General features: G+C 45.0%; 1 protein-coding gene across 2 annotated transcripts in view; it reads right to left on the reverse strand.

The window, feature by feature from the left end:
• Window positions 1-17395, reverse strand: part of RBM20 (RNA binding motif protein 20) — a 211430-nt gene that overhangs the window by 26649 nt on the left and 167386 nt on the right. For both annotated transcript variants that reach the window (XM_055119630.1, XM_004611972.2), the window contains exons 6-7: window positions 7122-7265; window positions 3175-3306 (exon numbers count right to left, since the gene is read on the reverse strand). In XM_055119630.1, the coding sequence (XP_054975605.1) occupies window positions 3175-3306; window positions 7122-7265 (276 nt within the window). The remainder of the gene's footprint in view (window positions 1-3174; window positions 3307-7121; window positions 7266-17395) is intronic.

The following is a 17395-nucleotide window of genomic DNA, read 5'->3' on the forward strand; positions in this document are numbered from 1 at the left end:
AACCAAGGAACTCTATATCCATCAGTGATCTGGAAGCAGAGGGTCATGGAACTTACATACCTTGAGCAAGTTCATCAAAGCAGGAAGGGGTGGCACCCCCATCCTTTCATCTTGCTCAGGTCACATGCTTGTCAGTGTATCTGTTTACCTGCTCTTCCTCTCACCTGACTGCACGCATTTACTCTCCCTACATCCGAGGTGCCCCACCCAATTTCTGACCACAGCAGACATTCATCTGACCTCTTTCGTACCACTTCAAACTTTCTCCTCATCTGTAAGGTTTAATAGTACCTTGGTACTTTTATTTAAGGAACTGGGTACTACAGTTAACCCTAACTGGAAACTTAGTGTAACGTCGTATTTGGAAACCAGAGCTCCCCCGGGAATGAAGAAATTCGCTTCTAGTCCCCATGGGGAATCCAGTAGAACAGGAATTTTGTCTGGGTACAGGATGGGGTGGGTTCTTTCCCTTGTTTTAGGAAGGCAGCATATTCTCATTGGTCAGGCGAAGACTGCCAGTCTGCGCCTGAAGCAAAACTGCTGGCAAAGAAGCTTCCTGAGCAGTAATGCAAGCGAAGCAGAATCAGGAAATTGGCCACTGCCTGACTTATTACCAATCTGCATGTGGAGACTTGTCAGGGCGCAAGTTCTGGCTAGAAATAGCCACAGCCATGGAGTCTTTGTTTTCTGACTCCAGCCTTGAAGACAGAGGAAAGGCAACGGCATATAAACCATTATATGAAAGTGGAATAAGCTGAGGTGAATTGGGCATGAAAGAAAATGCAGAAGAAGAAGGGAGATTTAAACATTAATCACAGAGACTTCAACTAGACTCAGTGGCCCTGGCGAGAGACTGCTGCAAACCAGTAAGACATAATCCATGGGCAAATCCTGGACTGTGACTCAAACAAAACCTTTGCACCAGTGAAGATCTAGGCGAGAGTTTCCCAAGTAGGGGACAGTACCCCCATCCCTCCCAAGGGGGTGCTAGAATAATGTGGGGGTAGGGTAGGGCCTTAGGTACAATTAGGAGCACTCTCTGCTCTCTTAAAGAAGGTAGATTTGTGGGGAGGGGGAAAATAGTGAGCCATTTTTTTCTAAAAAGAAGGCAGTAGGTCAAATAAACTAGGAAATCTCTGATCTAGATGGAAAAATCAATAAATATATGAAAAGGTGTTCATGGGCTAGAGAAATTTTGTGCAGGGGTTAAGGTACCTGCCTTGCATCCCGACACCACAAGTGGTCCCGGAGTACAGAACCACCAGTAAGCCCTGAACACAGTTGGGTGTGGCCCCCAAAACAGAAACTAAGTTTGGTAAATAGGAAAATAAAAACTATTATATTTTCCCTAGAAAGGCAAAAGGCTTAAAGTCAGAAAAGACAAAATTTTCAGCAAAAACCTGGACTAGTGAGAGGTCTCAAATTTTTTTCAAGAAAAAAAAAAAACTCCTTGCTAATTAGAATATAAATTCTGAACAATTAATTTTGAAAAGCTCCTGTCATCATCCAGAAAAACTGAGTGTAGAGGGAGCACAAAAAGTAGGGTGTTGCTTCACATGAGCCCAACCCTTTTGAGCCCCCAGGGCCATATGTGGGTTCTGGAGCACTGCAAGGGGTCATTCCTGAACACAGAGCCAGGAAGAGTCCTGAGTCCTTCTAGCTGTGTCCCAGGCCCCAACCACATTAAATAAAGCAACTGAGGATGAGCTTACTTTGAAATTTAGCAATTTACCCCTACTTCTACTTCTGTTTGTACCCTTTGTTATGCTCTCATGGGCATGAGTACCAGGCCAAAACATTTGAGAGCATTCACAGAAGCATTATCCTTAATACCATAAAACTGGAATGACCCAAATACCCAAATAACAGTAGAATGCATGAATTAAATTTAGAGTTAACAGAAATTTAGCAATTTACTTCTACTTCTATTTGTACCCTTTGTTATATTCTCATGGGCATGAGTACTGGCCAAAACATTTGAGAGCATTCACAGAACCATTGTCCTTCATAACATAAAACTGGAATGACCCAAATACCCAATAACAGTAGAATGCATGAATTAAGTTTAGAGTTAACAGAAATTTATTTGGCAATACAGACACTCCACCAACATGGATAGCATGATGATAAATTAAAGAGATCACAGGAAACAACCATCATGTGTCTATTCTCAGGAAATTCAAAATCACGCAAAACTAAATTATAGTAAAAAAAAAAAACAACAAGGAAATGATAATCTGCAAAGTAATAGGAGTGAAGGTGAGGAGGCTGAGGAGCATCTCCTAGGGGTTATCTGTGTCCTGTTTCTCAGTTGTTGGTTTTTTTTTGCTTTTTGGGTCACACCCAGCAATGCACAGGGGTCACTCCTAGCTCATGCACTCAGGAATCACCCCTGGCGGTGCGCAGGGGACCATATGGGATGCTGCGATTTGAACCCGGGTCGGCCGCGTGCAAGGCAAACACCCTACCCTACCCGCTGTGCTATCACTCCAGCCCCTGTTTCTCAGTTTTGACGGTAAGTGTTTACGGGGAATTACAAAGCTTCATCCATTATTTTAAAAGTATATACAGTTGCTTTTCTGTATACATAACATTAAAAACCCCAAACAAAGGAGAAAGGGGAAAGAAAACAGCAAAAGAACAATGCATACCACTTTAAAACAAAAATACCCTGTTTGGAATTATGTGGATTCTTTCTTAGGTTCTGACAGTGACCATTTCACTTCTGTGCAACTTAGAAGGAATCCTTAGGGTCTTACTACTTAAATACAGAATGTGTTGAAAGAATAAGAGATCAAGGTGGGTGAGTAAAGAAGAAATGGTTACTGAAACCTGTATGAGTAGAGAAGGAGGTTCTATTTAGGGAATAAGCCTACTGTAAAGCAACCACCTTCCCTTTCTTACTCAGCCCTCAACACTTCCTCTGTGAAATCCCCGAGGGTCCCAGATAGTCGTCTCTCTCACAACCCTCTGCATTCAATGCTTACCTTAATGTGCATTTCTCCTGCCCTGTTATAATGATTTGCTATTATAACAGTACTCCATGTGATATCTCAAAGAGAGTCACTAAGATGGGATCTTTTCCTTCTCTTTTCTTCCTGCCCACACTTAACAAGTGCCTAGTAAGCTCACATTTGTTGAATGACTGAATGAACCAGAGCATGCTTGATTTACCTTTAGCTGCAATTCCTTGTATCTCTTGGACATCCGAATGAGTAACTTCTCACCATTGATCATAGCAGATTTTTCGTGGTAGTACTGGACCATGGCCTGGGCAGCTTCTGTGTAAGCCATCTCTAAAAAGGCCTAGAAAAGAGGAGAAGGCCACACAAGGCATTGAACAGCACACAGCATGATTCTGCATGTATCAAGTTCATGATGAGGTGGAATGAGTGGATAGGGATGGACAGAATTGAGTTTCCCTCTAACCCTGGTGGTGGTCTAGAGTTGGAACAGTGAATGCCTGGAACTCTGTTATCATCAGCTTTGTAAATCACCATGTCTAAATAAGTAATAATATGAAAAGCAGTATTTTTCATAATCAAAATTCAAACTCACAATAAATGCTATGTATACTACAGAAAGCTAAGAAGAAAGTGTCTGAATTTCTTATCTCTTTTCTTTGGTCAGTATGCTAAATGTCTGTCTAAGTATCTTGATGCTTAAGTGGCCTGTTGACTTTTCCTCAAAAAAATGAAATATTGTTTAAATTAAGCTTTTCCTTAATTAACATCATTAAGCCTGTGGCTGGAGCGATAGCACGGCGGTAAGGCGTTTGCCTTGCACGAAGCCAACCAGGGTTCGATTCCTCTGCCCCTCTCGGAGAGCCCGGCAAGCTACCGAGAGTATCTCACCCACATGGCAGAGCCTAGCAAGCTACCCGGGGCGTATTCGATGCCAAACACAGTAACAACAAATCTCACAATGGAGACGTTACTGGTGCCTGCTCGAACAAATCGATGAGCAATGGGATGACAGTGACAGTGACAGTGAAACATATTGCATATTTGGAACTTGGTAAAATTCTAAAAAGTCAAGAAAAAATAACCTGAGTGTCCCTCTGGGGCTAGGGATGAGGAACTGAGGAAAGATTTGTTTCTGGAAATGTTAAATATCTTGACCCGGATGGTAATTACATGGGTACATACATGTAAAATAATTAATGGCATTGTACACTTAAGATTAGTGCACTCCAGTATGCATTTTATACCTCAATAAAAAGAAGAAGAAATCAGTTCAGGGAAGACCTGTCTTTGATCGCATCTGTTCAAAGAGACCTATTTATTAACCTCACCAAAAGAGCTTATTATGAGACGGCTCCTCTCCTGTCTGCATGGCTATCAAACATGATTCTCAACTATGTAAATCCGTTCTGGAGCCTCTGGGACAGCAAGGCCCACAAACCCACAATTCTCTGAGATCTGAGGTGAGAGGAGGGAGGAAGGAACAGGAAGTTGGTAGAGGAGACCTCAAGCTATGCCCTGGAAAACCTGTCCTTTAGTACTGATAGACACAAGCCCTGGTTATACAAACTCTTGCTTTCCTTGCAAAGAAAAACAAGCCCCCCAAAATTCAGGGGCTCCCTTGACTTGCAGACAGTCTATATCTTTGTGAATTAAGAAGAAGAAAAGCCAGTATTCTCCACAATTAATTAGCACAGTGATGTCTCACCAGTTCCCGTCCAACTTCTTAAAGGACAACACTTGGGGAACAAAATGGACTTTTCCATTCCATTATCTACAGAGTTTCTGAGCAGAGTCTTCTGCAGAAGTGGCTACAGTGGGTTCATTGCTATTAGTCCCAATGTCTGTTTGGTTTGTGCTATACTCACGATTGTTCCTCTTCTGGTTCCTTGACTCTGAGAAGCCCTAATAGTCTGTGAAGGGAAGTTCCGCTATGGATGACTATTTTGAACAGTGTCGGCTACACTAGCCTCCTGCACTCATATTCCATTTTGCATCTCAGAAACACTTTTCTCCACACTACTACAGCCTACGGCTAAAGTCTGGGCAACTGAGAAGTCAAGATTCTTTGGGATTTTGTTCCAAAATCTGTCCCACAGCCTTCTAAGTGCCTCTTTCTTGGGGCCAACATATTGTCACCTCTGTCACCTGCCAAATGGGAATAATACTAACTCAGTTGTTCTCATTGCAGGAGTTGAAGCTGAATTTCGGACATTTGCCTAAAATAAAACTAGGTACAAAGACACTAGGTGAGTAGTCTGATCGCAGCTGATGGGGGAAGTTCAAAGATCTGAACTGGCACTGAGTCTCCAAATTAATGTGTGCCTTAATGTAGCAAAAGGCCAGGGAGATAGCTTATAGGGCTGGAGTGCCTGTCCCATCAGTGCTACACAGAAGTATCACATGGTCCCTGAAGCATTGCCAGGTATAGCCTTGGAGCCCCACTTAACTGGGGCATTTCTGGAGGTCCCCGGCACTGCTGGGCCCGAACACTGAACCATCAGGTCTTCCCTGGGCACCTGTGGCAGCACTAAAGTAATTTTCATAGTTTTGTTTCTCTGATAGTCATGAGACTATTAAAAATGGAAGAGAAAAATGTAGCAGAACTGCAAACAACATTTCAACGTTGATTTATTATCATTGTTGATGAGGAGAACGTTTTTCCTGATGGTGATCAGAGTGATGTTATTCAAGGACCTGCTTTTCCCACATATTGTTCTCTTGAAGTCTATTTCCCTCCCCCTCCTCACATTTTGTTAACAGCTTTACCATAAATATATGCTGAATTTGGTCATAGGTAAGTTTAAAGAATTTATCCATGATATTCCTCATGATATATCCACGACATAGCCTCACATATGAGTGAATATATTCCTGGACTTTGTGGCCGCTTTGTGGCCATGTGATATTTCATCAAGGAGGGAAATAAATATAGGCCTCCCGGAGAGCCCAGCAAGCTACCGAAAGTATCCTGCCCACACAGCAGAGCCTGGCACACTACCCATGACATATTTGATATGCCAAAAACAGTAACAATAATTGGTCTCATTTCCCTGACCCTGAAAGAAGCCTCCAATCATTGGGAAAGAAGAATAAGGAGAGGCTGCTAAAATCTCAGGGCTGGGATGATTGGAGACATTACTGGCGCCTGCTTGAGTAAATTGATGAACAACAGGATGACAGTGATCCAGTGATCCATGACATTCTTTAAGTGAGGACTTAATAGTATGATTTCTGACCATTCCTGATTAAAACTCCTCCTTTATCTTTAGAAATAAAGCAAATCTATTACTTAATCAGGTCTTAATCAGCCCCCATGGGTTATGTTTTCAGCAACTTAGACTTACCAGGAAGACATCAGTTCCCCCTTTCTCTCCTGCTAAGAAACTGAAGGTTCAGTGAAAATATCTTTTTCCAGGATATTCTTGGCTGCCTCTAAATCTAGGCCATAGTTATGATACTGAACCTTCATTTTTGATGCGATATGAATCACCAGATAAGACAGGATTCCTCTAGAGGTAAGACTGGAGCCCTAGTCCAGGTTGCTAACACGGTGCAACTTGAGTCTATGGGTTTCTATTCTGGAGGCCAATTTGCTTCACTATGTCTCTGAGAACCTCATTCAAAGCACATCCCCAACTCTATGCAATTCACAAAGGTCTGTACCTCACCAAAAAATTAAGAGTGAAACAACACTCTATCACCAGAAAACCCCTGTGCTATACCAAGAGGAGGCTAGTTGCATATGACTTCTTTATATTAAGATCACCCTTTTAACTTAAGAAACGAATTATATGGTTCCCCTCCACCGATGGGTAGTCTACTGGCATTACTCCTGTGAAAGAGCCAGCCTGAAGATGGTTCCATAGGACATGACAGTCCATCATGCTCCACCCTGCATGAGTGTTGCTAATAAAGCTCGTTCTCAATCTATCAAACAAGAGGAAGGAAGAAAAGACAGAATGGGTAGAGTAAGGAAAGAAGGAGGCGAGGGGAGGGAAAAAGGAGGAGAGAGATGGGAAGGGAAAAGGGCAAGGGAAGGGGAAAGGGAAGGGCAAGGGGAAGAGAAAGCACGAAGGGAAGGGGAAATGGGAAAGGAAGGAGAGGGGAAGGAGGAAAGGAGAGGGAGGGAAGGGAAAGGAAGGGATGCAGACCTACCTGATTAGTAGATTTCATAAGGATGTAATTAGTGACCTTTCCAAAGGGTAGTCCCAGGTTGATGACATCATTCTCAGTGCAACTTCCTTCAGGGAGATTGCAGATATGAACCACGCGGCCAGCACCTGTTTTCCGCTGTGTGAACTGATGAGAACAAAGAGCGATGATGAGCCTCCAGAAGACTCTTTCCCTCTTGCACCAAACAATGACTGCAAAACTATAATCTAAAATCACCAGTGGAAAACAACCTACCCAGAGACACATGATGATTTTCTGTCATATCTTTAAAGAAAGATTTGCACCATTTTAAATGAGAAATCAGTGCTAACCAGGGCTACTGGAGATGTAGAAATGGGAATATCTATATGTTCCAGGTAAGATACCGTGTACCTAAAACTTTTTGAGGATATACTTCAGCAATAGTTGAAACTTTAAAGACATAGCCCATGATCCCACAATCACAATATTGGGAAATTTATTATTGCACAGAAATAAGTTTATTGGCATATAAAAAGTTGTGTACAATAACATTTATTGCAGTCATTTATATCTAGCCCAAAACATTTTTTAAAGTAGTCTGAATGTCAAAGATGAGGGCAACGTTTGAGTAAAGGCTGGTTCCTGCAAACAAAGGAAAACTAGGCATTAGGAGAGAAGTCGATGTGTTGAATCATTTTAAAGATGAAGTAGAAGTCAGGTAGTCAAGTAACAAGTGTCATATGATGCCATTTTTGTAAAAGAAAATTAAAAACTGAAAATATAAAAGAAAGAGATGAGTGCTGTAAATTTTTATAATGATTAGAAAGAATAATAATGTCTGGTATGATGGGTATACAGGGATCTACTATCTTCTACTGTTCTGCACGAATGACATTTTTAATAATGGAGACAATTTAATGACTATCAGCACTGAGAAAGTTATGGGACATTACATCTCAATCCTCAGTATTGGTTATCTTCAGAAACTGAAAGCGGGTAATGGAGGAAATGTCTGACTTTTTTCTTACACACTGTATTCTTATATTGATCTATAATTTTTAAATTTAAATAAAGGAAAAAGAGTAAATATTTGTGTGAGTGTAATACATCCACAGGGACATTCCCAGCAAAAATCTGTGGCTTTAGACTTTCTAACCTTTGTTAGCCTTGGGAGTTCTTGTTTCAAACCAAAGCTCATTCACCAGACCAACAGGCTTAACAAATAATAAAGCTGCTCTAGTGATTGCTTAGGGTCCAGCATTCTGCCCACTCTCCACCAGGCAGCCTCAAAGGCATCTCGAGGAGCGCAGTTTGGGAGCCAAAACCCAGGCCTAGTCAAACTCTTGAGGGAAGAAGTATTCCTGTTCAGTATGTGCAAACATTAATCAGCCCAGGGTTGCTGGAAGGGTCAGAATTGGTATATGCTAATCAAACTGAAAGAGAAACCAACCCCCAAACCTGGAACCCATTCTGAAACTATAGCCCTCATTTGCATAACCAACTTCTCCTATGATACAGTGAACTTGCACATCTAGTTACATACGACGTAGGTCTAGGACTGCTAAGACACTAGAATGGGAAGGTCAGAGGTCTCAGTCCTAACCCTGGGCTAGAACTCATGGCATTAATGGTTTTCTCTGTGTGATATCTAACTCCTGGCTTCTGTCTAATTTTCAGCCAGAAATATATATATTGCTTTTTGGGTCACACCTGGCGATGCACAGGGGTTCTTTCTGGCTCTGCACTCAGGAATTACTCCTGGCGGCGGTGCTCAGGGGACCATATGGGATGCTGGGAATTGAACCTGGGTCAGCCTGGGTCGGCCGCATGCAAGGCAAGCGCCCTACCTGCTGTGCTATTGTTCCAGCCCCACAGCCAGAAATATTTTTTTAATGTGTTGAGTGCTTTTGCAAATATTTCATGTCTATAGGCTTTTCTATTCTTTGTCTAAGACATGTTTGTTTGTTTTTAGTGGGCCACGCTCAATGGCGCTCCACATCAGGGATGACTCCTGGTGGGGCTCGGGAATGAAACCCAGGTCGGCTGTGCATGAGGCAAGTGCCTTATCCACTATACTATCTTCCCAGCCTCTAACATACCTTTTTGTTAAAATTCCTTTTTGATAAAATTAATTTGGTTAAAAATTTCCATGAGAAACCCTCTGGGTGAAAGACAGTAAATCTCTGGAAAGATTCAGCTCTGCATTGGAGAAATTCAGTTTTCCCTCTCGGGTCCCTCTATGCAATGTTGAGGGGGCCCAAGAGCTTTCCCAAATGGGAACAAAACTTCAGCAGAAGGCCCCAGCAGTTTCCAGAGCAGCCCCTTCCTTCCCTGAGTGCAATTCAAGCTGCCCTTAAGCTGGAAGACTTCAAATCTGCCCTTCTCCCGGGCAACAGAGTTAAGAGGAAGGATTCTGCCTCTCATTAGGCCGAGAGTATCTGCATAGAGAACCAAACCCAGCTGGGCTTTCAAGCTGGGCATGTGACCGGCTCCTCTGGGCTTAACAACAGCAGGGCTGAGGCTGGCACCCTGCTCTGCCCACCTGCTCTGAGCAGGCACGTTTCTGCACCACGTGACTCTGCTGTGATGGGCTGGGCAGACATCTCTGTTGTTTGCAGGACAGAGCAGAGAAGGGAGATCTGGGCCCATCCCCACTGCTGGCTGGTCCAGTTGCCTAGAGACCAGGGGAGAGGGCCAAGGTCCCTTTGTCTCCTCTAGACGAAAACAGCAGCTCAAGAGGCTTTTACCGGAGTGTGAGCACAGCAAAAGTTGCTGCTCGGGGGAGCAGAATAGATCCCTGTGGGTAAACACCCTCATAGCTGCCTGTCAACCAGATGTATCCGTGCAGAAAAGCACTGAAATGCCTGGATCTCAGGGAAGGATTTTCACTCCATTTTAAAAACAATTCTAAGGGTGTGTTTTTCCTCCTAAGATTCTAATCAGAAATAAAGATTTTATTGGCTCCCATGTCACGATACTGGGGTTTTTATGTTGTGTCTGAATTTTGCCTTCTGTGTGGTTTCTAGTTAGAAACTTAAAAAAAAATGTGCCTTTGCAAATATTTGATGTAGGGTAGTTTAGTCTGCAGTCGTTTCTATCACTGGTCTAAGATATCTTTTCATGGAAATCAATTAGGTTCAAAATCCTCCTTGATTGATAGAAGGTGTAGATTCTACACTGTAGTTTTATCTGCTTTCACGCTATTACATTCTTGGAGCATTTCTAAAACATGGCTATGATTAGCCTGATGCCCTGTGGAGAGCTAAATTATGAGGGAGGCAGGAGGCATGTGAGAAGGTGAGAGGGAGGCAGAATGCAGTCCTCATGGTCCATCTAGATATAAACTTGTTCATGGGAACAAAGAGACCCCGTGCCTCTGAGAAAGCAATCTGATTCCCTGCCCCATCTCACAGCCCTGCTCTTTAACCAGTGCTTAAGGGTCTTGAAGGGCAACAAAATATCAAGGGGAAGATCACTAGGGGTTGTATTTTCCTTTCTCTCTTTTTTTTTTTTTTACATTTCAAAAACCCAAGTTGAGCTTATCCTCGGGTTTTCTTTATCAGTAGGCTGGCTGATTAGACTCTAGGGTGAGAGGGTGTCTGTGCATTCTGATGAACGAAAGCGGGCAGTTAGTTAGCTAGTCACTATTATATAAGGATCCTGGATCTAGGACTTTTCCAAACAGGGGCTTCAAGACAATCAATGGCTGTTTGAGGTAAGAGTAAATAGTAAGATGAGGGTGGGGCTATAAAACTTCTGGGGGCATTTGGTAAAGTGGAACAAACCTGAGTCTGGATTTGAGTGTGAGTTTAGTCCCTAAGTCAGGTGCGTGGGAGGGACAAAGGAATCTTGTTTTCTGGGCTTTCACTTCCCAAAGACTGGAATGAGGGAGAATCTATACCTTTTGGTGGGGAGGGGAAGGAGGGGTGGTTTGGGGCACACTGGGCAGTGCTCAGGGGATATTCCTGGCTCTATAAGCAAGAGTGACCCAGGCAGTGCTCAGGGTACCATATATGGTAGCAGGGACTTGAATCAGGGCCACGGTGGCTGCAGCTATGCCAAGTAAGTGCCTTCCCTCCAGGCCTGAGTCTCTACCTCTGTAGTCCTTTCTAGATATCCATATCTACGTGGCTCTACGACTAACCTTCCTATAAGCCCTACCAAGCAGAAGAGAGAGCCCATGTTTTCCCCACTCGGTGTCCTGAGAGATATCGTGCCAGCCGCTCTCTCTGTGTGACTGGCCATTCAGCCAGAAGCAGATTCAGTGCCTGTCTGCATCAGGCAGGGCGGACGGTTAAGTTCCAGCAGAGCTCAACGGGGACTGCCCTTTCCTAGGGGGGCTCTGCTTCCACAGAGCTGGCAAGGCTTGAGGTGATCTCAGCACATCCATCGGACCCCCGTCTCTCAAAGGACAAACCTGCCTCATGCGTGCCTGAGGGTCTCCAAGTAAGGGAGGTTGGAGTCAGACCCACCTGGATCTGGGTCTCAGCTCCCCAGTAACTGAACCGTAAGCAAGTCACTGAGGTTCTCCTAAACTGAGTTGGCTTGTCTGTAAAATGGGAAAAATAAAGCTGGATTGCACAGGATGATACATGGTACTTTTCAATGCCAGTCACTGGGCATAAACAGGTTGAAAACCACAGGCTTAGAAGACAAAAATGCTGCAGAGTGTGGAAAGTGCCCCTGGTGCTGAACCTGACATCCCAGAGGTGCCTATAAATAAGTAAATGCGTCTTCCTTTCCTGCAAAACCTAAAGGATACGCTGTGTTGGTCCTGGACCAGAAAAATCTTACTGTGATTCTGTAAAAGAAAAATCTGTGGAGGTCTGAGGAAGGTTGCACTGATGTCATTAGAGGTGAAGAGGCATAGTATTCCAAGGGGTACAGAAGAAACATGCACAGGAGATGACAGGGGGCGAGGCAAGAGCCAGGGAGGGGCTGGAGGGCCAGCATGGGCATTACAGCCCATGCCTTGAATGCAGCTGATTGGATTCAGGTCCACACACCACATGGACTCCCTGAGAACCACCCAAGTGGCCTCAGGACCTTGGCACTGCAGGACCCAAGAGGCAACCTCTGGGCTTTGTACTGAACCACTGGGAAGACTTGCTGGAAAGGACCTCCTGGGCCAGGAGAGCAAGTTCTGGAAGTCCCCCCAAATAAAACCCCACCTTTTACAATAGATTATGGAGACAGGCACAGAGAGAATGTAAAATACATAGTTCAAAATGTAAATGAGGGGCTAGAGCAATAGCACAGCGGGTAGGGCATTTTCTTTGCACGCAGCCAACCCAGGTTCGTTTCCCAGCATCCCATATGGTCCCCTGAGCACTGCCAGGAATAATTCCTGAGTACAGAGCCAGGAGTAACCCCTGTGCATCGCCAGGTGTAACCCAAAAAGCCAAAAAAAATGTAAATGAACAGTGGACCTAGGAAAATGTCTATGGCAGTTCCTTTGGAGGGATAGAGATAGGCACACCTGGGGGTGCTCAGGATTTACTTCTGACTGTGCTCAGGGCTCACTCCTGGTGTCATATGTTCAGGAGATCATATGTTGTGCCAGGGATTGAGCCTGGGGTGACCGTATGAAAGCCAAGCGCCCTACCCACCATACTATCTCTCTGGCCCCAGTATATGGCAGTTCCTTAAGCTTTTCTTGCCACTCTTTTGTCAGTCTGAATTAAATGAAAATGAAAAGCTAAATTCAAAATGACCTCAAGTAAAATTGGAAAGATGTTCCCTGGGGCCCAGGAATAGATAAGTTGAGAGGGAATCATAAGATCCTGCCAACCTGAACTTTTGGTGTGAGGTGTTGATGGGCCCCGTAAACATCTCGCCCAAAGCTATCTATCTGCTGAGCTCCGGGAGCAAACTGCACAGATGCATTTGAGACAGTCCAGTGCAAGGTCAAAGCTCTAGGAGTTAAGCTGTCAGGTTGTAACTGAAGCCCTAATTACCAACTTAAAGGGACGATTATTCTTTCCTGGCCAGGAGGAGTTTCAGGCTATGGCAGGCCAGCACTGACCTGCAAAGACCCGCTGCATTCAGGGCTGGACACTTCCACATGCTCAAGTCACTCATTTACAACTCTAGTTGCTGCCTCTAGTTCACATGGCTGAGTCCCAGACCTCTCTACTTGCCCTGAAACATTTCGTGGATGGGTAGAATGAGCAAGATACAGGAAGTTTCTGATCCCTTTGGATGACCTTGGAGGGAGGTGGGAGCCGTTTTTCACGATGACTTCAGAGAACCTGACCAGGGGCTGGAACAACAGTACAGTGGGGAGGGCACTTGCCTCGCATGCAGCATGCCCGGGTTTGATCCCGGGCAACCCGTAAGGTCTCCCAAACACCGCCAGGAGTGATCCCTGAGCACAGAGCCAGGAGTAACCCCTGAGCAGTGCCAGGTGTGACCTCCAAACAAAAACAAAACAAACAACAATAACAAAAGAACCTGCCCCATTCATGTAACTCACAGATGAGCCATGAAAATCTGAACAAGGTCAAGAGAGCTGAGAATGAGAGTTTCTTTTAGTAGCTCAGAGGGCTGGAGTGCATGTTTCCACACAGAAGGCCTGGGTTGGACTCCCAGCACCTCCTCTCCCAAGGAGCCCTGGCTGGGAGCAGCCCTTGTGCACTGCTACATGGTTATGGCCCAATGACAAAAATAATAAAATAAACCCTTCCTAGCGCTGCAGCATGTCAACTCTACAATGAACCATTGCTCCAGCCTGGCCTGCTTTGGGCATGATGTAAAAAGCATCTGGCAGAGAGTCTGCAGGCCTCTGCTGGTTTTGTGGACAGATATTGGGCAAATGTTTCTTTCATGCTGTTGATTTTGAACATATTATGTGGATCATAAGTGGGCGTGGGTTTCTAGGCAATGGATCTTGGTATAACTTAGAGAACAGACACAGATGTCTTTAATAACACCTTCAAATATTTTACCCAGCATATTAGCTTTGACTTAGAGTAAAAGGACTTTTGTTGGTGCCAGACTAGCCTTCTGGTGTAGGGTGACTCAGTTGGCCAAAAACTTTACCGTATAAACTTAAGAGTCACAAAACTGGGAAGTCAGCAAGTCTGCACCCACCATTGGGTTTGGGGACATCAAAGCTTGGGAGCAGTTAAGTGAGTAATTCATGGTCAATTAAATAGAGATTTGTTATTGCAGTTCTGCTCTCACTGAAAAACTGATCAATCTCCAACATGAAAAATGAATGGTAAATGTGTCCAAACAAATGGTGTTATTACCCGCACTGGGTTTTGTTTTGGTTTCAGTTTTGGGGCCACACCTGGTGGTGCTCAGGGATCACTCCCAGCAGGCTCTGAGAACCATACGGAATTCCAAGGATTGAATCTGGGTGAGCCATGTGCAAGACAAGCACCTTACCCACACTGTACTTTCTCTCTACACGAGCTGGGTTTTGTATTTAAGAATAATGTCGAGCTATCAATTAAACTATGTATCAAGAATTTATGTCAAATGAATAAAAAACAAATTTGACAGCAGATACATGAAAATGTTCTGATGCTTGAAAAAATTTACTTTTGGTAATTAAACATATAACATTTATACTGAGCTGGAGCCATAGCACAGCAGATAGGGCGGCCGACCCAGGTTTGATTCCTCCGCCCCTCTCGGAGAGCCCAGCAAGCTACCGAGAGTATCTTGCCCACACGGCAGAGCCTGGCAAGCTACCCATGGCGTATTCAATATGCCCAAAACAGTAACAACAAGTCTCATAATGGAGACATTACTGGTGCCCACTTGAGCAAATTGATGAGCAACGGGATGACAGTGTACATTTATACTAGCTAGAACTAGCAAAAGACATTTACCTTCAATATTCTCTACAGGGTAGTCTTTCAAATTGCTTATATACAACTGTCTGAGTAGTACTAGACTATACATTAGAACAAGTAATTAAGATGGGGGAAGGGTGCATTTCCAGCATTTCTAGGCCAAACATGCTTGTGGCTCAGTGTGAGGACCCAAAGATGCAGTGCTCCTTCCAGGGCCCCCTGGAGCCAAGGACTGCCCAGGTGACCCCAGGTCACTCTAGGGCTGCACCCTAATAATGCTCAGGGGGCGGGGGCTTGTAGTCCTGGGCATCAAACCAGGGTTGGCTACATGCATGGTATGTGGTTTAACCCCTGTATTATCTCTCTGGCCCCAGTAATTAAGATTTGAACAAGAAAAGACATCACAAAGCCATGCAGGGGTTCTGTTTCCCCTCTGTGTTCTCTGAAAATACACAAGGGGTCTCCTTGGGAACCAGAGCGGTAACAGAGCTGAAGTGTAGGGAAGGAGTTTTGCCACATCTTCGCTGATTTATTTATTTATTTATTTTTGCTTTTTTTGGTCACACCTGGCGATGCACAGGGGTTATTCCTGGCTCTGCACTCAGGAATGACCCCTGGTGGTGCTCAGGGGACCATATGGGATGCTGGGATTCGAACCCGGGTCGGCCGCATGCAAGGCAAATGCCCTACCCGCTGTGCTATCGCTCCAGCCCCACATCTTCACTGATTTAATTCCCCTGCTTTCAGGAAGTCAAGAGACCTACATCTGCCGAGCCTTGGACCTACCTCGAAGGCCAGGGTGGAGAGAAAGATTGCTCTAGAAACCACGAGAAATCTGAAGACTAAGCCACGCCTGACACCTCTGACCTTCCACAAACATTGATACCTCCCTTTGCTTCACTTTTATTTGTGTGACTGTTCCGGGTACCAGTTCTGGTGAGAATGAACCCATCAGAGAAACGGGCCAGGGAGGCCCCTCTGGGATCCCCACAAGAACTCAACTCCCAGGCGGCTCGGAGGAGGGCCAGGCTGTGTTCTGGGAGCAGTCGGCAGGAGGACTATTTACAGCCTGTGAAGGCCCCCGCAGAAACCCGACGACTCTGTCTATGACGATGTGATGCGGCAGCCAAGGACGAAGCTTGTCTGAAATCCTCGGCCTCAGTGGAGGTGAGTGCCTCTCCCCTGGCCACACACACAAACACCCAGCGAACACGGCTCAGCAACTGTCAGGGACCCATCTCTGTCCAACACAAACGTGGAAACGAGAGGCTCGCCCAGAGCCAAAATCAGCTTCCAGTCAGCCCAGCCCAAGCCGGGCAGGCAGTGGGTATTGGATTCCAGGCCACTGGTGGGTTGAGATTTTGAAGCACTTCAGCTGTTTTCTGGAAGCTCATTTCCAGAATCCCTCATTTCTTTGTCTTCTGGCTTAAAAACAGAGAGCTTTGAAAGCAGCAAGTGGTGTTTTTTGCTCCGCCAACAGTAGTGATCTTCTGAAGGCGGAATCCTGACTCTTCCTGGCTTCACTCAATAGAGCGAATGCAGATGTGACTATATGTGAAATCCAGCAGACATGGCCCTAGCGCAAGGCTGCAAGAAAGAACTTGTGGAAGAAAATGCGTTGATGTCTTTCTGGGCTTAGGGACTCCGGGAACCAGTGCACGCTTGTATCAAATAGTTCTTTTCTGTTTGCATGTTCGGTGAAAAAGATACATTTTAAATGCAGAAAACAACAGGACTGTGTGCATGGAGAATTGCTCCCGACCTGATAGTCTCTCACAAGTAGTCTTGGTAACAGTAATCACTGTGGCTTTTCTTCTGAGCTCAGGATTTATATGCAGGAAAGCAATCAATCATTCCTCCCATGCAGTCACCTGATATTTATTTTTACTTTGTTTTGGACTGGAGCGATAGCACAGCAGATAGGGCGTTTACCTTGCACGAGGCCGACCTGGTTTGATTTCTCCGTCCCTCTCAGGGAGCCCAGCAAGCTACCGAGAGTATCCCGCCTGTACAGCAGAGCCTGGCAAGCTCCCTGTGGCGTATTCGATATGCCAAAAACAGTAACAAGTCTCACAATGGAGACGTTACTGGTGCCCGCTCAAGCAAATCGATGAACAATGGGATGACAGTGCTTCTACAGTGCTTCTTGTTTCGAGGTGACACCTCGTGATACTCAGGGCTTACTTCAGGCTCCTTGCTCAGGGATCACTCTTAGGAATATTCAGGGCAGTGCCAGGGATTGAACAGGGTTGGTGGCATGAAAAGCAAGCACCTTTCTTACCCACAGGACTAGTGCCTGCTATTTAAAGGAGCCATACGAATTTTTCTTTGGGTGCAAAGAGACAGTACAGGAGATCAGTGTGTGCCTTGCACACTGCTGACCCCAGTTCCACCCCCAGCACAGGATACCACTGGGTGTGGACATAACCTCCCCCCAACCCCCTAAAGTAAATAAAAACTCTAGAAGGATGTAAATATCTGGCCATTGAA

Source organism: Sorex araneus, chromosome 11 (assembly GCF_027595985.1).
Source record: "Sorex araneus isolate mSorAra2 chromosome 11, mSorAra2.pri, whole genome shotgun sequence".
NCBI classification, from domain to species: Eukaryota; Metazoa; Chordata; class Mammalia; order Eulipotyphla; family Soricidae; genus Sorex; species Sorex araneus.